The 25,092-nt window shown below is 42.3% G+C and overlaps 1 protein-coding gene across 1 annotated transcript in view; it reads right to left on the bottom strand.

Annotated features, from left to right (window-relative positions):
- LOC126260710 (hemicentin-2) overlaps positions 1 to 25,092 on the bottom strand; it is a 695,733-nt gene that overhangs the window by 84,580 nt on the left and 586,061 nt on the right. Inside the window, exon 8 of the mRNA XM_049958047.1 lies at positions 4,754 to 4,884. Coding sequence (XP_049814004.1) covers positions 4,754 to 4,884 — 131 coding nt within the window. The remainder of the gene's footprint in view (positions 1 to 4,753; positions 4,885 to 25,092) is intronic.

Genomic DNA, 25,092 nt, shown 5'->3' with positions numbered 1-25,092 from the left:
TCGTCTCCTCGTCTACTCGTCTCCTCGTCTACTCGTCTCCTCGTCTACTCGTACATTGTTTCGAATGGTTTTGCCGAGATATCACAAACATTAAGAGGAAATTTGTATTTTCTTCAGTCGAACGACCAGACAAACGTAGGTAGGTTAACTTGGGAACGATTAGGTTCCACTGTCAGAGACGGGGAATCAAGGTGCCTGAATGAATCTTCCACACCGCAATGGATTGCGCGCTGTTTTTAAACTTGCTGGCATGTGACACAGTAGACAGAATTACTGGCGAAAATTAATCTCCGAAAGTGGGTCGTGAATAGTGCCTCGATAGCTCAAAGGGTAAGAGTAATGCCCATACCCCGCGAAACAAAGATTCCGTGATCGACTTCCACAATGGTGTAGAATCAATGTGTTTCAGTGTTTTCTATGCCGTATACCTCTCCTGAACATACATCCTAATTTATTTATGTGTAACATAGGCTCTTAAGCCATTTTTGCAACATACATAAGCACCATATTCAGAATAACTGCTGAAGTATAGTACAGAAGGTAACTAAAAGAAATGGCCATGAGACGAATGGAAATGAAAATTTTATTAAAAGACAATAATTACAGTGAGATCAGCGCAATTTGTGACAGTCCCCTGAACAGTACAAAATGCGGGACATGGTTGTTAACAGGGTGTGTGATCACCATGGTCTGCAACAAGCATTCTGCAACGTGCTCCAATGTTGGCCACTACACTGGTGAGGAGTTCTGCTGGTATGATATTCCATTCCTCCACCAGCACGACTGACAACAGCTGGCTGGCCTTTGGTGCATGTGGGCATACTCCAGTACGTCTCCTGAATGCATCTCACTCGTATTCCATGGGATTTAAGCCAAGATTCGGGCAGGTCACTCCATTCGGCGAACAGTCTGCTGCTCCAAGAAGTCCTCAACCGGCGCTGTTCGAAGCAGGAGCGCATTATCATTCATAAAAATGAAGTCATAGTCGTATGCTCCCCTGAAACAACGCACATGGGGAAGAAGTGGAGTGGCGGTGACCGATGAGTTACCGTGTTCCAAGATTTGGAGGTTGGTACGACCAAGACTGAAATACTCTCTTTCAAATTATAAAGGTGGCAGGGGTAAAATATAGGCGGCGAAAGGCTATTTACAATTTGTGCAGAAACCAGATGGCAGTTATAAGAGTCGAGGGCCATGAAAGGGAAGAAGTGGTTGAGAAGGGAGTAAGACAGGGTTGTAGCCTATCTCCGATGTTATTCAATCTGTATATTGAGCAAGTAATAAAGCAAACAAAAGAAAAATTTGGAGTAGGAATTAGAATAGAAGGAGAAGAAATAAAAACTTTGAGGTTTGCCGTTGACATGGTAATTCTGTCAGAGACAGTGAAGGACCTAGAAGAGCAGTTGAACGGAATGGGCAGTGTCTTGAAAGGAGTATATAAGAAAACTTCAATACAACGAAACGAGGGTAACGGAATGTAGTCGAATTAAATCAGGGGAAGCTGAGGGAATTAGATTAGGAAATGAGACACTTGAAGTAGTAAATGAGTTTTGCTATATTGGGAGTAGAATAACGGATGGTGGTCCTAATAGAGAGGATATAAAATGTAGGCTTACAATGGCAAGGAAAGCGCATCTGAAGGAGAGAAATTTGTTAACATCGGGTATAGATTTAAGTGTCAGGAAGTCTTTTCTGAAAGTATTTGTGTGGAAGTGAGATACGGACGATAAATAGTTTATACTGGTAGAGAATAGAAGTTTTCGAAATGCGATGCTACAAAAGAATGGTGAAGATTAGATGGGTCGATCATGTAACTAATGAGGAGGTACTGGATAGAATTGGGGAGAAGAGGACTTTGTTGCACAACTTGTCTAGAAGACGGCGTCGGTTGGTATGGCACGTTCTGAGGCATCAAGGGATCACCAATTTAGTACTGGAGGGAAGCGTGGAGGGTAAAAATCGTAGAGGAAGACCAAGAGATGAATACACTAAGCAGATTCAGAAGGATGTAGGTTGTAGTAGTTACTCGGAGATGAAGGTGCTTGCGCAGGATAGGGCAGCATGGAGAGCTGCATCAAACCAGTCTCTTGACGGAAGACCACAACAACAACTACAACGCGCATGAAACGTAATGTTACAAAAATGGCTGCGAAGCCTATTCTCTACGTTTAAGGGGTAGACAAATGAAAACGCGACATACGGAAAATGTAAGTAAACTCTTTATTATTGAAAATATAATAGCCACAACTGTTAGTACACTTATGTCATTGTGACACAAGACGGTCAACACCTTCATGGAAAAATGCTTACAGTTGCCTACGGAACCATGATTGTACCCAGGTGTGCACATATTCCTCGGAAGGTGAACGACTGGCACGAATGTCTCTTTTCGCCGGCCGCGGTGGCCGAGCGGTTCTAGGTGCTTTAGTCTGGAACCACGAGACTGTTACGGTCGCAGGTTCGAATCCTCCCTCGGGCATGGATGTGTGTGATGTCCATAGGTTAGTTAGGTTTAAGTAGTTCTAAGTTCTAGGGGACTGATGACCCAGATGTTAAGTCCCATAGGGCTCAGAGCCATTTGAACCATTTTTGTCTCTCTTCAGAGCTCCAAAATTATGATAATCGCATGGGGAGTCATCGGGACCATATTGAGGATTGTATGTGCTTATCAGCGAAACTTTTCCAGCGTACTCGAAACAAGTTCGCAACAAAATGACCAGCCCCATGTTGCCAACGTTGTTCGACTACTCTGTAGAAGTATCGCTGGGAAGTCCTCGCACAACCTCCATAAAGTCTTGAACTGTCCCCAAGCGATTTCCTTATTTTTGGAGCCCTGGGAAGACATTCGTAACCCTCGACTTGAAGCGGGCGAAGAGGTGAAGACCTGGGTACAATCGTGCTTCCGAGCCCAGCCACAAACGTTTTGTCCAAGACGGTATTGACCGTCTTCTCTCAAAATGGGAGACATTTACAGCGATTACTTTCGAAATAATAAAACAGTTTGCTTGCTTTTTTCATTTGATTTCCCTTTATAGACATACCTCGAGATGTGACCACGAGTCACCTTAGGCCACAGGAAAACCCGAAATACATGGATTCTTCTCTTTCGTGGTAGCTAAAAGCTGTATGCTGAAATGTTTTATGACCCTACAGTTCTAATTAATCAAATCGCACTAAAATCAATATTACTTGAATGTAATGGCAAGGTTCGATTATTTGCCCGAATTTGCTATAGAAACCCATTGCTTGCACAATTAGAGTCATTTACAGGGCAAAATTGTGGGTGCTACTCGTGGGTATGTACCAATTACGTTTTACGTTTTGAATTTTAGGTGTAATAAGAGAAACGAACAGTAACATCATTAAGACAAAGGCGTTTTTCGTTGCGGCTGGATCTTCTCATGAAATTTCAATCGCCAACTTGTCCTCTGACTGCGAAAATATTTTGTTGGCGGCTACCTACACAGCGAGGAAAGATCATCACAATAAAATAAGACAAATAACAGTTCCCACTGTAAGATTTAAGTTTTTTAACTTTTTTCTTTCGCGCTGTTCGAAAGTGCAGTGGTAGAGAAATAGTTTTAAGGTTGTTTGATAAACCCTCTTCCACGCGCTTCATCATGAACTTCAGAGTAAAAATGTAGATGTAGAGGCAAATGCATACCGCGATCACTGTAACATTTTACAGTAATGTGATTGAATTTATATAAACCTGAATGGGCTCACCCATTTCAATTTTCGGCACATGTTGTAACGTCCATCTCTTAACTGTATCTCTAGCTTCCTCGACACATACGTCAAGGTTACAAAATTGCAACTAAAATTTGAATCATATGTATTCGATACTTCAAAGAATTTAACTTTTTTGTTTGAAATATTTATTGAACGTTTACGTCGTAAGCAGTACTGATTTTTCGAGTCGCGTGGGGACGAGAAAATAGGATGTAGTTGAAAATGACATAAACCTATAGGCTCGACCTGAGTCACACGCGAAGGAAAATATGCGGCCAACTAACAGCGAACTGTAGAGGTACAGAGATAGATACCCTTACTATGTGCTGAATTTTACCTCTGCCTATTTCTTCTGGACCCAAGGTCACAGGTGACCTAACGATTAGGGGGAGTTTTCGGCGCCTGCTAAAGTGGCCCATGGAGTGAACGAGTAGGAGATTGGCTTCGTTGGCGCTAGTAGGAAAAAAAAGTATTTGTTATAAGATTGATAGTAAGCAATTAGAAATAGTACATTTTCTTTACGTGAAAATGCCAATAGTAGTCTGGGTGAGTATGATATCGGCGTAGGGACATTTTCTAGAGCTGCACTTATGTCTAATTTAATAATTAATTTTTTATCGTAATATGTTCACTGAGTCAGCCTTATTCAAGAATGACAGTAACGAATTGAGAAGAAACTTTTGACATTGGCACACGGTTCTGGAAGCTTTTGCTGTGATAATACCCTGGGAGAAAATTGTCCGTAAATACTGTCTATTAAAAGTCGGATAGCGAATCATGCAACAGGTGAAGCGAATGAACAGTCAATAGCATAAAAATGACTTGGCAGCTTATAGTATCAGATTGGTGCTAGAATACACAGACACACACACACACACACACACACACAGGCGTGTGCACGCACGCACAGAGGGAATGTACTGCACAAGAGCTGTAGAGCACAAATGATTGACGACACATGAAGAACTCCACCACACTTATGTGTGGCCAGCTTCCAAGTAAGTCTCGCGATGTGACTCACGTTATGGCGCCACTCGACACGAAAGACGGGCGGCACGGCGGTGATGATGCAGTCGAAGTACACGTCGGCGCCTTCCCTGATGTTGTCTGGGTTCAGCGACGTGCCAAGCTGGATTGTCGCCTCGGGAATATCTGTACGGTGGAAAAACATTTTACGTCAAATGGTAAATTAAAAATAGCAGTTTAACAGGTTTAATTCCCACTGAACTACACAACAGCCACCTCTTCTTATTCAAATAAATTGTACCTTATAAAATAATTAAAATTTTCATGGTCGAACACTGTAGTTATCACATAAGAAAACACACTTTTCACTATGGTTCACAATTATATGTTATACATTATCCAAGAATGGGTTGTAAGACCCATTTCTACCGTTATTATTTTGCATTCTTTAGAGCACTTTGCGACAAGGTATCTGTAACTGCTACAGAAACTGATAAAAATTAATACGTCAAGGCCTCGTAATATGAATCTGATAACAAACAGTTAACGACATGAGGCATTGATGGTGTAATAGGTTACGTGTTAGCTATACTTTCTCCACCCAAGTACGAGGGCTGTACAATAAAGAACGATCATAATTCTTTTACGGTCGTAATTTATACACGATATACGTATTTCACTGTTGGCACTTGTGGTTTCCGCCTGTGAGAGGCGAGAAAGCAGAGAAATGTTCAGCATCGCCTACCGTAACAATGTATGTGACACGCGATGAACGATTTGAGGCTCTGAAATTCTGCTTTCGTCTCAAAAGATCATCAGCTGAGACCTATGTAATGACGTAGGATGCCTATGGAGAGTCTGTCCTTCCCTAAAGCACGCCTCAAACTTATGTCAATTGTTGAAAGAAGGGAGACAATTTCAAGGGAAGGTTGGTTAAAATGGTTCAAATGGCTCTGAGCACTGTAGGACTTAACTTCTGAGGTCATCAGTCCCCTAGAACTTAGAACTACTTAAACCTAATTAACCTAATGACATCACACACATCCATGACCGAGGCAGGACTCAAACCTGCGACCGTAGCGGTCGCGCGGTTACAGACTGTAACGCCTAGAACCGCTCGGCCACCCCGGCCGGCTCAAGGGAAGGTTGACCGGGGGCTCTATATACTGTAATGACGGAAGAAAAAATTCAACACTGCTGCTGTTATTGCGAGAGAGAATCTACGAATAACCTTATGAAAATTTTCTGAAATTTTCCGTGAAGTTACGAGATTGCAGTCGGATGACATCGACTTCTTGCCACGATATTTCGGCTGACAGCCATTCATCCATCTTCAGGTGAGTCTTTTACAATGGACATTACTAGTTTACGTCGCTAACTTTAGACCAAAAATTGTGGTAGAGACGCAAGCGCAAACGCAGTCTCTACATGAGCAACCTCTGTCGTGCTTCGCGCCCTCCTCGAATATTGCTCCATATAAGAAGCCCAGGTGTATGCGTAATGGAGATACTATATGCGTGTCCTCTGTCGGAATGCGACTCGCACAGATAAAATGTAGATGCCAAATTAATAAGATTAGCTGTCGCTGTAGTGTCATTAGCCACAAAATGTTTTATTTCGTAAGTTATTAAAGAAATCACCTGGTCACAAACTTTGCCCAGTTGAACACGGCCATCACGGTTAATAAAACTTTCCGCCAAACGTATTTCCACCGATCCCATAATAACTGAACACTCGAAGGATCTCGTCGAGGCCACGATTTCCATGGCAGAATAATCCATGGAATGTATTGTGGAGATACAATGCTATGGCTGAATAGCAGTTTTTCAGTGCAAAACATTAACTTGAAGATGTCTGAATGTTTGTTAGCCGAAATAATATCGCAAGAAATCGACGTCATCCGCTTGAAATCCTGAAACTTCAATGAATACTCTTCACGCTGGGAAAATTTCTAGAATTACTTTCTGAAATATTTCATTGGATGCCATCCACGTGTGACACGCCACGGTGACACGTGTTTGTGCATGGTGGATTACAAGGCTGGTGATACCAGAACAAAATGACATTGGCGTTTAGATCCGCATGCAGTTGATATTGGAGAAATGTCTGGAGTTTCTTTCAAAGATAATCACAGATGATGAAACGTAACGAAATCATTTTGATCCTGGGAGCAGACAACAATGTGGAAATCTCCTTCGTCCTCAATTACCAAAAAAGTAAAACTGGTTGTCTTTTTTTAGGAAAGATATGATAATCTGATATTCTTTAAACAGTTTATCAGCATGTTGTACTTATAGACACAAAAGTACCTGGACAATGTTACAGGGATGTCCTGAAAACTTTGCAGGTCCATATCAGGCGGAAAAGGCCACTATCCGTGAAACAGGTGGATGGTGCACCATAATAATATCCAGTCGCATATTGCAGATATTAATACCGATTATCCTGAAAAAATCTATGTGAAGTGGATTCGTCAACCTCTCTACAGTCAGCATTAAGCCCCGTGTGATTTTTTTTGTATTCCCTAAACTGAAGCAAAACCTTCGTGGGAGGCATTTTACCAGCATTAGAAGCTGTAGTGAAACCTGCGTCGGTGATTCTGAAGAACCATTGAAAATATGATTACCAATATGTCTTTGCAGAATGGCAGAAACACCGGGACAAGCGTATCGCGTCCAAAGGAGAATATTTTGAGAAATGCCATCGAAATTATGTGGAGGAGTACGTACATTTTGTCAAAAAAAGTATGATAATTCTTTGCTGAACAGCCCTCGTGTATATGAGTTACGCGTTTGCTTACATTTGGTGCAAAGAGCAGACGTTTTGTGGGACATCGTCTCCTGACGGGCGGACGGTAGTTTTAGGCACTGGTATCTTGTCACTATTTGAACAAGTTAAACACATGTACTTGAAATCATCTTCAAAGGCTCATTCCGGTGCCACAAAGGAAAGTACATAAATCCGTTTTCAACAATCGATGTTATAATTTCGGCAGGCATAAAACTTACCGAAAACCGTATCTTGATATATTCACTCCCTCTGCATGATCGTAGTACGTGCTGAATTAGTCTCCTCTCTGTGTACAGTTAGAATTTTGAGAATGACTTAATGATACTGAAATAGAAAACTCCTAATATCTGTACAAACATTGGTGAAAGTCTGGCAAAGAATTTCTAGTTTGTATGTAGCAGAAGGTGACGGGGTTGCTTCAAGCACATACAAATTATTGCCAGTAGAGAAAGATGCGATTTGAGATTTTTAAAAAAATCCAGAAAGTATCCAGTACTGAATTCCGAATGGTCCAGTTTCATCAAGTAATCGAATCGTTTGAACACCAGAAGAAATATTCCGGCGTGTGCCGCCGGAGAAACAAGTATACAGGGTGGTCCATTGATCGCGACCGGGCCAAATATCTCACGCAATAAGCGTCAAACGAAAAAACTACAAACAACGATACTCGTCTAGCTTGAAGAGGGAAACCAGATGGCGCTATGGTTGGCCCGATATATGGCGCTGTCATAGGTCAAACGGATATCAACTGCATTTTTTGAAATAGGAACCCCCATTTTTTATTACGTATTCGTGTAGTACGTAAATAAATATGAACGTTTTAGTTGGACCCCTATTTCGCTTTGTGATAGATGGCGCTGTAATAGTCACAAACATATGGCTCACAATTTCAGACAAAAAGTTGGTAATAGGTAGGTTTTTTAAATGAAAATAAAGAACGTAGGTACGTTTGGACGTTTTATTACGGTTGTTCCAATGTGATACATGTACCTTTGTGAACTTATCATTTCTGAGAAAGCATGCTGTTACATCGTGAATACCTGTAAATACAACATTAATGGCATAAATGCTCAAAATTATGTCCGTCAACCTCAATGCATTTGGCAATACGTGTAACGACATTCCTCTAAACAGGGAGTAGTTCGCCTTCCGTAATGTTCGCACACGCATCGACAATGCGCTGACGCATGTTGTCAGGCGTTGTCGATGGATCACGATAGCAAATATCCTTCAACTTACCACAGAGAAAGAAATCCGGGGACGTCAGATCCGGTGGACGTGCGGGCCATGGTATGGTGCTTTGACGACCAATCCACCTGTCATGAAATATACTATTCAATACCGCTTCAACCGCACGCGAGCTAAGTGCGGGACATCCATCAGGTTGGAAGTACATCGCCATTCTGTCTTGTAGTAACATCGGTATAACATTACGTAGGAAATTAGCATACATTGCACCATTTAGATTGTCATCGATAAAATGAGGGCCAATTATCCTTCCTCTCATAATGCCGCACCATGCATCAACGCGCCAAGGTCGCTGATGTTCCCCTTGTCGCAGCCATCGTGGATTTTCCGTTGCCCAATAGTGCATATTACGCCGGTTTGCGTCCGCTGTTGGTGAATGAGGCTTCGTCGCTAAATAGAACGCGTGCAAAAAATCTGTCATCGTCTCGTTATTTCTCTTGTGCCCAGTGGCAGAACTGTACATGACGATCAAAGTCGTCGCCATGAAATTCCTGGTGCATAGAAATATGGTACGGGTACAAATGATGTTAATGTAGCATTCTCAACACCGAAGTTTTTGAGATTCCCGATTCTAGCGCAATTTGTCTGCTACTGATATGCGGATTAGCCGCGATAGCAGCTAAAACACCTACTTCGGCATCATCATTTGCTGCAGGTCGTGGTTGACGTCTCACATGTGGCTGAACACTTCCTGTTTCCTCAAATAACGTACCTATCCGGCGAACGGTCCGGACACTTTGGATAATGCCGTCCAAGATACCGAGTAGCATACATAGGAAACACCCTTTGGGCATTTTGATCACAGTAGCCATACATCAACACGCTATCGACCTTTTCCGCAGTTGGTAAACGGTCCAATTTAACACGGGTAATGTATCACGAAGCAAATACCGTCCGCACTGGCGGAATGTTACGTGATACCACGTACTTACACGTTTGTGACTATTACAGCGCCATCTATTACAAAGCGAAAAAAGTGGTCCAACTAAAACATTCATATTTCTTTACACACTATACGAATACGTAATAAAAATGGGGGGTTCGTACTTAAAAAAAATGCAGTTGATATCCGTTTGGCCCATGGCAGCGCGCTGGATTAGCCGCGCGGTCTGGGGCGCTACAGTCATGAATTGTGCGGCTGGTCCTGGCGGAGGTTCGAGTCCTCCCTCGGGCATGGGTGTGTGTGTTTGTCCTTAGGATAATTTAGGTTAAGTAGTGTGTAAGATTAGGGACTGATGACCTTAGCAGTTAAGTCCCATAAGATTTCACACACATTTTCACATTTTTTGCCCATGGCAGCGCCATCTAGCGGGCCAACCATAGCGCCTTCAAGCTAGACGAGTTCCTTTCTTTGTAGTTTCTTAGTTCGATGCTTATTTCGTGTGACATTTGGCCCGGTCACGATCAGTGGACCACCCTGTATATGCTGGCCTCAACTAGCGGGACGCTCCGACGGTCGCTTCAGGTGACGCGGTTTGCAACCGTGGTCTACCCTCTCGAGTCATCAGAATAAAACCTCGTTACCATCGTACCTATGGTGCGTTGTATTTAGTACCACGTGTCTTAACCTAGCAAGAAATTGGACTAGCCAACTGGATTCGCCGCCGTCATATTATCTCGGTTTGGTAACTGCTCAGTTCAGCTTGTATGATATGTGGATCAATATTATATCAAATGAACTGTTGTATTACTGGTTCGCTAAGAACCTGGAGAATTAGGTTACAGTCGTCCTATAAAGTTTGTTAAAAGCCGTATTCTGATCTGGCCAATGATGCATCCTTGCGCAAGTGCTATTGTCAAACACAAATGTATTTCTCTTTGTTTAATCTGTAAAATGTTTTTCTGTTCATAATTGACTCATAGCCATATCCTCCATGTTACTTCTCGTTTACGACTGAACGGCAGTTCTTGTGGCTTTCAGCAATTGCATCTATGGCAATGGGTGGCCGTCTATGCTGCTAATATTTTGGCTATTGCATGTTTCGTATGGCCCCATTTAGATTAAACAGTATTTTCTCAGAGCTCTCGTGATTACAGTTTGGGGTTGCAGTTTTGAACGACCGATATGGAGCTTTAAATTCATAACGGCCTGAGTGCTTAGAATAACAAAAATTGCATTGTGTTATTAATAGTTGCAGCCATTTTCCTCAGATGCTTCAAATAGGTTTTATCATAAAAATGAGAAAACTTCCATCTTTTCCAAATGAAATTTGTTTTTGAATACCACTCACATTTCGCCGATTCATGTCAGGCATCTGCAGCTGTCTATAAAACGCATAAAATTATTTTTTATACATATTTTGCTACGAGATTCGTAGTGATTCTTTGGCAGTTTGTTTAGATGACGCTATTTCTGTTTGCAACTAGCTGGGGTACCCAGCTTCGCTCAGGGACTTGATATGATATTGTGTGGTAGTTCGAATATTATTGAAAACATATTCCTACTCCTTACAATACTTTTTTTATAAGCAACATTTTCATTTTGTAATCCGGGATGTATATATACAAAAGTTTCGAATTTCTTACTCGAGAGCAAGCTGTTGTTGTGGTCTTCAGTCCTGAGACTGGTTTGATGCAGCTCTCCATGCTACTCTATCCTGTGCAAGCTTCTTCATCTCCCAGTACCTACTGCAACCTACATCCTTCTGAATCTGCTTAGTGTATTCATCTCTTGGTCTCCCTCTACGATTTTTACCCTCCACGCTGCCCTCCAATGCTAAATTTGTGATCCCTTGATGCCTCAAAACATGTCCTACCAACCGATCCCTTCTTCTAGTCAAGTTGTGCCACAAACTTCTCTTCTGCCCAATCCTATTCAATACCTCCTCATTAGTTACGTGATCTACCCACCTTATCTTCAGCATTCTTCTGTAGCACCACATTTCGAAAGCTTCTATTCTCTTCTTCTCCAAACTGGTTATCGTCCATGTTTCACTTCCATACATGGCTACACTCCGTACAAATACTTTCAGAAACGACTTCCTGACACTTAAATCTATACTCGATGTTAACAAATTTCTCTTCTTCAGAAACGATTTCCTTGCCATTGCCAGTCTACATTTTATATCCTCTCTACTTCGACTATCATCAGTTATTTTACTCCCTAAATAGCAAAACTCCTTTACTACTTTAAGTGTCTCATTTCCTAATCTAATCCCCTCAGCATCACCCGATTTAATTTGACTACATTCCATTATCCTCGTTTTGCTTTTGTTGATGTTCATCTTATATGCTCCTTTCAAGACACTGTCCATTCCGTTCAACTGCTCTTCCAAGTCCTTTGCTGTCTCTGACAGAATTACAATGTCATCGGCGAACCTCAAAGTTTTTACTTCTTCTCCATGAATTTTAATACCTACTCCGAATTTTTCTTTTGTTTCCTTTACTGCTTGCTCAATATACAGATTGAATAACATCGGGGAGAGGCTACAACCCTGTCTCACTCCTTTCCCAACCACTGCTTCCCTTTCATGCCCCTCGACTCTTATAACTGCCATCTGGTTTCTGTACAAATTGTAAATAGCCTTTCGCTCCCTGTATTTTACCCCTGCCACCTTCAGAATTTGAAAGAGAGTATTCCAGTTAACGTTGTCAAAAGCTTTCTCTAAGTCTACAAATGCTAGAAACGTAGGTTTGCCTTTTCTTAATCTTTCTTCTAAGATAAGTCGTAAGGTTAGTATTGCCTCACGTGTTCCAACATTTCTACGGAATCCAAACTGATCTTCCCCGAGGTCCGCTTCTACCAGTTTTTCCATTCGTCTGTAAAGAATTCGCGTTAGTATTTTGCAGCTGTGACTTATTAAACTGATAGTTCGGTAATTTTCATATCTGTCAACACCTGCTTTCTTTGGTATTGGAATTATTATATTCTTCTTGAAGTCTGTGGGTATTTCGCCTGTCTCATACATCTTGCTCACCAGATGGTAGAGTTTTGTCATGACTGGCTCTCCCAAGGCCATCAGTAGTTCTAATGGAATGTTGTCTACTCCCGGGGCCTTGTTTCGACTCAGGTCTTTCAATGCTCTGTCAAACTCTTCACGCATTATCTTATCTCCCATTTCATCTTCATCTACATCCTCTTCCATTTCCATAATATTGTCCTCAAGTACATCGCCCTTGTATAAACCCTCTATATACTCCTTCCACCTTTCTGCCTTCACTTCTTTGCTTAGAACTGGGTTGCCATCTGAGCTCTTGATATTCATACAAGTGGTTTTCTTCTCTCCAAAGGTCTCTTTAATTTTCCTGTAGGCAGTATCTATCTTACACCTAGTGAGACAAGCCTCTACATCCTTACATTTGTCCTCTAGCCATCCCTGCTTAGCCATTTTGCACTTTCTGTCGATCTCATTTTTGAGACGTTTGTATTCCCTTTTGCCTGCTTCATTTACTGCATTTTTATATTTTCTCCTTTCATCAATTAAATTCAGCAAGCTACGTATAATAACTGTGAAAAAAGCAGAAGTCTTTGAGGTTGGTGCTGCAATATTTTAAAGTTGAACCTTGCGCTTTGTTAACTGTAAAACTGTGGGCTAATTTGATTGGGAATTACAGTCTTTGAAATTGGAGTGGCAGTTCAGTAGAGTTCAGTGGAATTCTGGGGATAAATTGTATGGGTCCTTTGTACTTTTACAGTCATAAGATGGCTTCGATGATGTTATTGGATAGCTGTTTGACGATCACTCTTCTTCCATTACAAAGTTTTGGTGAGTTAGGGTTTCTTAGTAGTACGATTGGAGATCCAGTTTTAAGTTGAAAGCAGTGTAGTGGCATTCCTGGTACTTGCAAAGGGCTTAGAAATTCTATAGCGAAGTTCACAATTTCTTCAACGTTTAACATCGTGTTGATCGATTTCTACACACTCTCTTCACCGGGAATTTTCATTTGAATGCTATAGCTGATATCATCGACAACATTATTTTCTGTTGCCAGTCCGGACTGATATAACTGTGAGCAATGTTTGGATCAATTTAGTCGATGAGTTCGTTTTCAGCAGTAACTGTGTTGCAGAAATCACTGTTCAATTTAATGACGCCGAATATCTGGTCAATAGGGTTTGTGCCTTCGCCTATTTGTAAAAGTTTTTTGAACAAAATGTGCTGTTGTTTCGTCTTTCGATAGTTCATGATTCATATTTTTTGTTAGTCGCAGTATTTGCATGTGTGACGAGAGATCTGGTTTTTTTAAAGCACGCATTGATATCGTCAGCTGGTGTCGGCCTGGAGATAACTGGAAGTGTTTGTCGAAAATCTCCTTAGAGTATGAATAGAGTTCCTGCCATCACTTCAGAGTTTCCGCGCAAGTCTTGTAATTTTCTGTCCCAGGCTTCGAGTGATTTCTTATGTGCCATTGTGCATTCGTCCCAGAAGATAATTCTAGCTTCCTTTAGAAGTTCACCCCGTCCGAATGATCTTGAGAGTTTACATACCTAGAATTGTACTTCGGCTGTATTCAACGGTAGTTATAGGGCGGAATCGGTAGTTCGTCCACTTTCCACAAGGGTGGCTGCAATGCTGGACGATACCAGTGCAAGTGCGATGTTTTGTTCAGCTCGTACTTCAGCCAGGATTAGATTTACCAGAAACATTTTACCGGTGTTCCCTGGTACGTCCACGTGAGTAATTGGCTCTGAGCAATATGGGACTTAACATCTGAGGTCATCAGTCCCCTACAACTTAGAACTACTTAAACCTAACTAACCAAAAGACGTCACACACATCCATGCCCGAAGCAGGATTCGAACCTGCAACCGTAGCGGACGTGCGGTTCCAGACTGAAGCGCCTAGAACCGCTCGGCCACACCGGCCTGCAGTAAATAATTCCGTCAGTGTTGTTGTCGATCCGGCCCATGATAACGTTGCCCATTTCCTTTTGATTGTCGCTGAGGAATGGTTTGTTGTGAGAATGTATTGGACTTCATTGTCTATATTATAAATCATATCAACTTTTTGTTAACAAATACACTAAGTACACTATACACGCTTTTAAAACCTAATTTTCGACTTGTATTCCGCAGTTGTATTACTTCAACTTCTAACGCTTCACATTTTTTCTTTATTCACTCACTGCACTACTTTATGTTTTCCTCCCTTCGTCACTGATAAGAAACTACGTTCGAACCCACGACCAGTCTTGCTTCATATACCGTTACCAATGGGTATCCCCACCAGTGGCGGATTCCAGAACACACGATATAGGCTTCGAATGATCCACAATATCTTCCAGAACATTCCACAACATTCGAGATAGTTCTGGAATGCTCCACAATGATCTTGGCTGTTCCAGGATGTTATCGAACATTCTAAGAAAGGAGACGTACACAGCTGACAGTCGCAGTCCCATTACTTTTATTATGCCTGCAGATTTAGATTTCGGCTATAAATAGACATCTTCAGTGCATTTTTGTTACAATTCAACAGACTTGTGACGTGGCAGTTAACGTCACCATATGTTCTCCCAGGTGTATAGGGAGAATGACAGTGTGTCCTGTAAGAACATATGGTGACGTGAACTGCCGCGAGTGTGTTGAATTGTAACGAAAATGCACTTAAGATGACTATTTATAGTCGAAATCTAGATTTACAAGGAAAAAAAAGCTAATGGAATTGCGACTGACTGCTTTATGTCTCCCCTTTCTTTCAATCTATGGTCGCTGTGCACAACGATTCCTCATGGAATCAAAGTACGCTCGACCATTCTGAAATCTCACTGAATTTTCCAGACTATTAACGAACATTCCAGAACATCCCGGATCATTGTGGAACATTTAGGAACATTCTGGTGTGTTCTAGTATGCTCTAGAACACGCACGAATGTTCTGTAACGTGATGCAATACTCTCGAATGTGTTGGAATGTTCTACAAATTTCTATCGGGCTAAACTTCTCAGTCCCTATATCAGCAAAAGCACATCCTTCAGCTGAAAACGGGAACCTTCTTCAAGGGTGGGGCATAATGGGCTCTTCACCTTGTAACTCTGTTCATTGTATTGGGACTCGTTCCTGATTTTTAGCGGCACACATTGTACGCTTACATTTATTATACGTTCCTTACTTACGTTCATTGTTGTGTCTATTTCATGCTGCCATTTGTTGTTCTATACCTGTTAAACGCACATGGTATAGGTTTCAGCCAGTAAATATTTCCTAGCGCACAATATATAGTGTAGGTAATTGCATATACTTGCATTGCTCTTGGTCACATGCTCTAGAGCTGCTCTGCTCTGTAACCCATAACAACTGAAAGAGATCACAGTACAGTGCAGAGGGTTGTTAGGGTAGGGACGGAGAAAGGTTGGGTGGATGGGGTGACGGTGTGTGTGTGAATTTTTATATATTTATTTATTTTTATTTTTAAATATATTTGTATATTGTAGCTGCAACGCTAAGCATATTGGGACGACTCCAAGAATTTTAACATGAAGTACAAAGAACATATACAAGTACTGAAGAATGAATCTATGCACCCCACATATGCTGATCATTTCCAAAAAAGAAATCAGCATCACATTGGGATGGAAACAAACATACAAATCGTAACCCCTAACAACGAAAGAAAGGAGATTCTTATTCTACAGAAAGAATATTTCATACATAAGACCATAAATAAAAATTAAAATACCTTCAGTAACCCAAAGAGCAACAACAGGATGCCAATTTTCAAACTAGAAGTCTACTACAAAAATATAATTAAAAAATTAAAAATTGTACACCATATACACACAGTGCCCCACCATCCCAACTTCCTCCATCCTCACTCCAACACCCTCTCCATTGTCCCAGGATCCCTCAGTCAGTTCTCATGATCCTCAATAAGCTCTAAAGCAAGTGATCAAGAACAATGCACACATGTGCAATTCTCTACAGCATAGGTTATGTACAAGATATATAGATATACTGGAAGAAACCTATACATATGCGTTTAGCATAAATTGAACGACAAATGGATGCATGGCCAGGACACAAAAATGAATGTAAGCAAAAAAGTACAAACATACAATTGTAAAGAGAATTAGTCAGATTCGAACAATCTACCAAAGAATTACTACGAATCACACATCGAAACATATATAATTATATAACTGTACAGGGTGATGTTTCCCACTGAGTACAAACTCTAGTGATTGATCGATGAGAGGATACGGAACAAAAAAATTCCAATGAACTTATGTCCATAAATGCATGGTTTCCGTGATAGACACCATTTATTCAATCATACTTTGTTACAGAGACTGCGGTCTCATATGCGCTGTACCAGGCAGCCACACTTACAGTAGGCATGGTTTCCTCCTTGAAGGTGATACCGGTCCTCATATGTCATGTACTAGCGCCGTCTCCTGCCATAGTAATTGATAATGTGTCCGATTCACTTCTTTTGCTGACTGACCTTGTAATTAACGTGATACAGCCTTCGTGATATTCGAATCAAGAGCTTGCCGACATGGTGTTTACTTACGGAAAGGCAAATAGCAAAATGGTTCAAATGGCTCTGAGCACTGTGGGACTTAACATCTATGGTCATCAGTCCCCTAGAACTTAGAACTACTTAAACCTAACTAACCTAAGGACAGGACACAACACCCAGTCATCACGAGTCAGAGAAAATCCCTGACGCCGCCTGGAATCAAACCCGGAAAATAGCAACGGGCGGCGGGCAGCACGGTTGTATCAGGAGGTCTATCCCTGCCGACAGCAACCACAGCGTTCATTGTTTACATCATTGTTTCGCCGTTTACCTGAGAGAGGGTCGTTTCAGGAAGCATAAAGTCGTTAAGGACACACCGAAAATGTTCAGACACCAGACCTGCAGGAAAATGTGATCAACGCTCAGGAAGGCGACCGCTGTGTCAGTACCATTGTTAGCCCCCCAGTATAGCCTGACAACAGTGTGGAACATGCTCCACGACAATTTTTACTACCCTTCTCAATAACAGCACGTAGGGGCTTACCAGGGACAGACTTTAAGTATCGGGAGCAGTTTTGTCACTGGTTTCTTCATCAGGTTGCCGCGATTCTGGGATTTGTGTTATCCATCCAATTCGCAGACGTGACCACCGCTACGCCGAGTGTTATCTTCAGCTTTCATAACAGTCATCTGTGGGATAGCATGTAGAACCCCCATGGTATGGTGAAAGCGGATCATCAGCATCGATGCAGCTGGAATGTGTACGACGGGATAATTGGCGACCGTATTTGGGAACCAGGCTTCCTTCCACGTCTCCTAACAGGGCGGAACTATTGGTGTTCCTTGCGGGTGACTTTGCCTCCTCTGCTGATTCACTGGGTCCCGGGTTCGATTCCCTACCGGGTTGGAGATTTTCTCTGCCCGGGGACTGGGTGTTTGTGTTGCCCTCATCATTTCATCGCCATAATTCGTGACAGTGGCTGCACTGGACTGTGAAAAAATTGGGACTTCATATGGGCACTGATGACCGCGCAGTTGAGCGCCCCACAAACCAAACTTCATCATTCCCTGCTGGAAGAAGTTCCACTGATGATTCGAAGGTTTATGTGACTGCTACATGATGGTGCTCCAGCCCACATTGCCGTTAACGTCTAGATACATCTCAATCGTGTTCGCCCGGGTCGATGGATCGTACGAGGGGGTCCGTTTGCATGGTCTGTTCGTTCACCGGATCTCGACCTGGGCGATTTCTGGTTAGGGGAAAATCTCAAAAGTAGCGTGTATTCAGAGCCCATTCCATGTGTGGAGACAATGGAGCAGCCTTTGACACTGTTCGGATGCAGAGTGGCCGATGTGAGCGTGTGCGACAGAACATGCTACGGCGCGTACACGCATGCGTTTCGGCACATGGAAACCATTTTCAGTACATACTGTAACTGTGGCTGCATGGTACAGCGCGTATTAGTCCGCTTACTCCATAACAAAGTATGATTGAATAAATGGTGTCTACCATGGAAACCAAGCTTTTGCCGATGTAAGTTCATGAGACCTCTTTCGTTCCTTATCCTCATCGGTCAGCCCCTAGAACTTGTACACGGTATAAATAATGACCCTGTATGTGTATTATACACCACTGAAGATGCCTTACATAAATAAGCGAAACATGTCTGATACCAAAGAATAAATTTAACTTGTAAAAGACGGAGGTTTTCTTTCTTTTTTCATGAAACGTAAGTGAAGATACTGCATTCTGCACTAACAACTGTTAGTAGTTAGCTGACGTACGTACACAAACGCGTGTTACGTGCCTGTTTTAAAGGAAACGTAAATGGAATCAGAGACCTGAGCTCTACGGGTTTTTCTTTTATTCGTGGCATTTGGAGCCCGGTAATGTAAGAGTTAAATTTTGTAAATTTCTGTAGATATGTTGCTGTCCTACATTTTATTTCTTTAGTGGTCATACATATAGGTTATTATGAGTTGTGTTACTGAATTGTAGATGTGAATTGAGGTCCACCTCTTTATTTTGATCTTTAAGATGAAATTTTTAAGTTGTTCAGACTTCATGCTCAAAAATTGGTAGAATCATGCCCGCGTGGCGCACTAAGCTAACAGAGTTAGAGATTCGCGATGTCAGAACGACAGATATGCGCCGGAAACAGGTTCAGCAACAATCTGACGAAATCTCGGTAGAATGCAGAGATTAATCAGTTGTTCCACTGAATCCGTGGCAGAGGAGGCAGCTTTATCTATGGAACCACTGCGTAGTGTGTGAAGTAACCAGGAATTATGGGGGGGGATTTTTCTGGATTTTTTACCAAATTGTGTAACCCTCCTCCGTGCTTTAAGGAGCTTGAACGGTCACTTTCATTTCTCTTGGATTTACAGGATCATGGTGAAGTGTTTGGTCTGATTGACAAGCGGTTTTACCGACTTTTGTTTCTGTTAAGCATTAGGAACTATCTTTGAAGGAGGCGATGCAGAATAAGTTCTTCTTTTTGGAATTTAGGTGATCAGTATGTAGGGATATTTTGTACACGCAGATTTGCCATCAATTGATGGAAAAGGGTTACATTCGTGTTCAGTGACACAGTGAGCCACTGGAGAGGTATGCAAAAAGAGTGAAAGACACTTTTAGATATATGAGCTTAGATTTTAAGGAGCATGAGATTTTTTGTACGAGTAATAATATGAAAGGAATGTGCCGTAGCAATCAGTCTAGAGTCGCTTTTATTGAGTAACGTAGGAGCTTCCAAAAACTGTAAAGATAGGTCTTGGCGGCGCAGGCAATGCACCACACCGACGGGCCATGTGCAGAGAGCGAGTTAAGGAGTCGGTAGCCATATGTGAATGGGATGTCAGGTAATGATTATCAGATATAAGCTGTTATGGGTGGCAGGTTAAGGGTCACCTTCACGAGAGACTGCCCCCAGCAAAGGAACCGGTCCTGACTGTGAGAAGAGGTAAATGATGTATGGCCTTGATTCCTATTCTGGAAACGGATCTTGATGACGTCCTGTTGAAGGATCCCAATCGTGTGGGAGCATCAATGAAGAACCCATGTGCACTCGTTTGAGTCGTGGAAGTAATCTCTGCCCTCCCAATAAGGACTGGTATCTGCTACAACGTGCTCTCGCTGGTGGGATAGAAATTTGTAGGGAAGCAAATTCTTTGGAAATTCAACTGGCGTTGAGGGTGTTTCCATTAATATGCAGAGCCAACATTACCTCGGTGGTTAAAGCCAAGATGGCTTGGAATTTGTCGGTTCTCGCTATTCTGGGTGCTGATTTTATCCGACATGTGGTCCTCATTCTGGATTTGAGGCCAGGCAAGTTTTCTTTTGGCTTTGGTAGAGTGCACACATACACTTCTGCAAGCACTTGTCGTGAAAATGGACGAGGAACCAAACGAGAGTGGTCACGATGAATGCTGCTAAAGGAGACAATTGCAGCTCTAGTAATTTATCTCCTGAATTCCGTTCTCGACCTCTCCAGCCTGCAGACAGTTTAGGGATGTCTTGTCTGACAGTCTGGTAGACTGGGAGGAGAAGAATATAAAAGCTTACAGACAATACCCTTGTAAAGCACCCAGCATATCCATTTCCGCCACCTCAGATTAAGCAGATTAAGGCTGCTATACGTGAAAGCTGAAAGTGGAAGTGATTAGGCTGTCAAAATCACCCTTTTCCTCCCCCTTTGTTGTTGTATCTCAGGGCCTGGAAATAGTGAGTTCAGTTGTAGATTATCGAGCCTTAAACAAAAAAAAAAAAATATGTTCCTCAGGCATTCCACTCAATTTTAGGCTGATTTCAGAAGGCAAATATTTTTACTTCTCTCGAACTTAAGCATACATATTGAAGATTCAAATCTTGTTTTGGCTTTTGCCATGAATTGAAATCCTCATCAGTACAACAGAGTCCCATTTTGGATGTCTATTACTGCCATCATCCCTTCTAGAATTTTCGACGAAGTGTGTTTGCATATTACTTTAATGGAATGGTAATTTTTAACAAAAGTCTTAGCACACGTCTTGAGCATATGAGCGTATTAAGAAAGTCCTTCAGCATCTTCGCACTGCTATATTCACTGTTGATCCATCAAATCTGATCTTTGTGCAACCCGAAAGATCCTTTTCAGGTTACGTAGTCTCTGCTCGGGTGTCAGACTGTACCAAAGGTGCACTGAGGCCATCCAATCATGCCCACCTCAAAATATTACGAAAGGAGTAACGCACTTTATTGGCGTCAGTATTTTCCAGAAATGTAATCCCTACTTTGCTCTGTTCACAGACACTCTTTACTTCAACAGCGCTGGTTTTTCACGCTGGTTTAGTTAATTTAATTTACTTAACACAATGACGGAAAAGATTGTAAGTTGGATAGATATAAATACCAGAGAGAATGGATAGAAACTCGGCTCGCAGAAAAGAAAGCAATGGGAGCACGAACAAACGATATGAATTTAGCATAGAAATTAACTATGAACATCGACGATAAGAAGAATATTTCAATCAATGCAGAATGAGGTATTAGCATAAAGTGGTTCGCCCTGAAGCCTTATACACAGCATAACTCTTATCGTAGTAAGAACAGGAGTACTTAAGAAACTAGAACTGATGGAACGAAAGATTCCCAGAAGGATATTGCATTCTCGAGGAAGAAATGGTGGTCAGTTTAGAAGACGAGTGAACCAAGAACTGTAAATCTACATGGAGATAATGTCGGGAATCATCAGGAAAAGAAGGAGTTTGTTCTGCGGACACATCCTTAGAATGGACCAGCGAAGGTTAACATAGCAAATAATAAAATTTCTTGTGAACAATAGAACCAAAAGTACGCCGGATCCTGGTGGTACAATGGGATCTGTAGAAGCAGGAATACTGGAGATGGAGATAAACAAGAGGGTGAATTTTTAATCACAAATTTCGGCTTTCACAGATGTCAAGGAGAGAAATAGACCCAGAGCCAAATCGTCATCGACAGAAGAGAGAAAAAATATGTAAAGAATAAGGATGAAAGAATACTGGACAAGAAGAATGACAAGAAACGCAACTGACGCGAATTAACGTGGTCCTCAGGTGGCCAAAACTAAAAGCAGAAGAAGAAGGAGGAGGAGGAGGACGAGAAGGAAGAGAAGAAGTATTCTCATTTGATGCTGCCCGCCAGAATTCCTCTTCTTTGCTAACCTCTTCATCTGCATTAAAAGTTGTGTTACTGGGACAAGCTCTTAGTTTTGATGTGGCAGGTGAGTTTTTTAAGTTATTAGTAAAGACGTGACCTCAGTAGTGTTGCACACCTCTCAATACGGCACCGCCACACCTAACTGCTATCACACACACATATCACAAACAGAGAAAAAGAACTCCAGATGATTAGTGTACGAATAAAACTAGCATTTGTAACAGCAGTTAGTAACAAGGGCAGAGCCAGTCGAGTTAATGGAAACGGTCCCCGCAGTGAGAGTTTGTTCATTTAAATGCTAATGAGACCGCGTAAGAAGTAAATGGAGACAAGTCACGATAAGTTGTAACTAAATGCGAGTTAAGGCGAATACTCTTCGCAGCATTTTTATCACTCTATTTTCTCGTATATTTTCTATTTTGTTGAAATGCGACTAAATATTGTTTTAATTTACTTTGGAGTGGCCCGCTGAAAAACCTAAAGAAATATAATTTATCCCCGAAAGAACGGACTCATAAAACACTTGTCCGATACTTCGGTAACGATCGTATGTTCGGTACCCTTATGAGGTACAGAGGATCACGAGAGGACTGACAGAAGACCGGTGTGAATCGTCACGGGATAGTTTTGTAAGCTCAAGATACTTATGGAAATAAACTTCATTGGTAATCCCTAAAAGACAAGCGTTGTGCATCAATGGGAGACTGGTGTTTTAAACTAAGAAAACGAACGTTTCAGGAAGCGACAGGTAATATATAACTTCTTCCGACGTGCCATAATGGAATCAAGGAAACAATAAGTCACGTGGATGCGTACCGACAGTCATTCTACCCATGATTCGCAGGTGATAGAACAAGAAACATAGCATTTGTAGCGGGGGGTTTGCGGGGGACGACAGTGAGTAGTGAGACAAAAAGTTTCCTCTGCCCTGCCACACACCATAAAGTGGCTTACGAAGAGTAGATATAAATGTAAACTATGGAGAATGAAACCCTACCATTCACAATCCCTTTTCTGAAAATACATTTTTCTTTTGCAGAGAACGACATACGGTGAATGCAGTAACACCTATAGCAAAAAACTGTGTTATCCGCTTTCAATTTTCGTGGGTTAGAGATTGCGATATGAAATAGGCAGTGAGTAAAGATTTTTCTTCACGTTATTACAAACACGCACTCTGTCGGTATTCCATTACGACGAATTACCCTACTGGCCATTAAAACTGTTACACCACGAAGATGACGTGCTACAGACGCGAAATTTAACCGACAGGAAGAAGATGCTGTGATATGTAAATGATTAGCTTTCCAGAGTATTCACACAAGGTTGGCGCCGGTGGCGACACCTACAACGAGCTGACATGAGGAAAGTGTCCAACCGATTTCTCATGCACTAACAGCAGTTGACCGGCGTTGCCTGGTGAAACGTTGTTGTGATGCCTCGTGTAAGGAGGAGAATGCGCACCATCACGTTTCCGACTTTGATAAAGGTCGGATTCTCGCGTTGGTCGAGATCCAATAACTGTTGGCAGAGTATGGAGGGTAATACGAAACGCCGTGCTGGATCTCAACGGCCTCGTATCACAGGCATCTTATCGCTTGGCTGTAACGGATCGTGCAGACACGTCTCGATCCATGAGTCAACAGATGGGGACGTTTGCAAAACAACAACCATCTGCACGAACAGTTCGACGACGTTTGCAGCAGCAGGGACTATCAGCTCGGAGACCATGGCTGCGATTACCCTTCCCTTGACGCTGCATCAAAGACAGGAGCGCCTGCGATGGTGTACTCAACGACGAACCTGGGTGTACGAATGGGAAAACCGTCACTTTTGCGGATGAATCCAGTTTCTGTTTACAGCATCATGATAGTCGCATCCGTGTTTGGCGACATCGCGGTGAACGCACATTGGAAGCATGTATTCGTCATCGCCATATTGGCGTATCACCCGGCGTGATGGTACGGGGTGCCATTGGTTACACGTCTCGGTTCGCATTGACGGCACTTTGAACAGTGGACGTTGTATTTCAGATGTGTTACAACCGGCGGTTCTACCCTTCATTCGATCCCAGCGAAACCCTACATTTCAGCAGGATGACGCATGATCGCATGTGGCAGGTCCTGTACGGACCTTTCTGGATACAGAAAATGTTCTGCTTCTGCCCTGACCAGCACATTCTCCAGATCTCTCAGCAATTGAAATCGTCTGGTCAATGGTGGCCGAGCAACTGACTCGTCATAATACGCCAGGCACTACTCTTGATGAACTGTGGTATCGCGTTGAAGCTGCATGGGCAGCTGTACCTGTACACGCCCCCCAAGCTCTGTTTGACTCAATGCCCAGGCGTATCAAGGCCGTTATTACGGCCAGAGATGGTTGTTCTGGGTACCGATTTCACAGGATCTATGCACCCAAGTGGTGGTGGTGGTTAGTGTTTAACGGCCCGTCGACAACGAGGTCATTAGATACGGAGCGCAAGCTCGGGGTAGGGAAGGATTGGGAAGGAAATCGGCCGTGCCCTTTGAAAGGAACCATCCCGGCATTTGCCTGAAACGATTTAGGGAAATCACGGAAAACCTAAATCAGGATGGCCGGAGACGGGATTGAACCGTCGTCCTCCCGAACGCGAGTCCAGTGTGCTAACCACTGCGCCACCTCACTCGGTCTCTATGCACCCAAATTGCGTGAACATGTAATCACATGTCAGTTATAGTATAATATATTTGTCCAATGAATACCCTTTTATCATCTGCATTTCTTCTTGGTGTAGCA

The sequence above is a fragment of the Schistocerca nitens genome, chromosome 5, assembly GCF_023898315.1.
Source record: "Schistocerca nitens isolate TAMUIC-IGC-003100 chromosome 5, iqSchNite1.1, whole genome shotgun sequence".
NCBI lineage: Eukaryota > Metazoa > Arthropoda > Insecta > Orthoptera > Acrididae > Schistocerca > Schistocerca nitens.
Note: the sequence above shows the minus strand (reverse complement) of the source record. Positions and strands in the feature narration are given on the sequence as shown.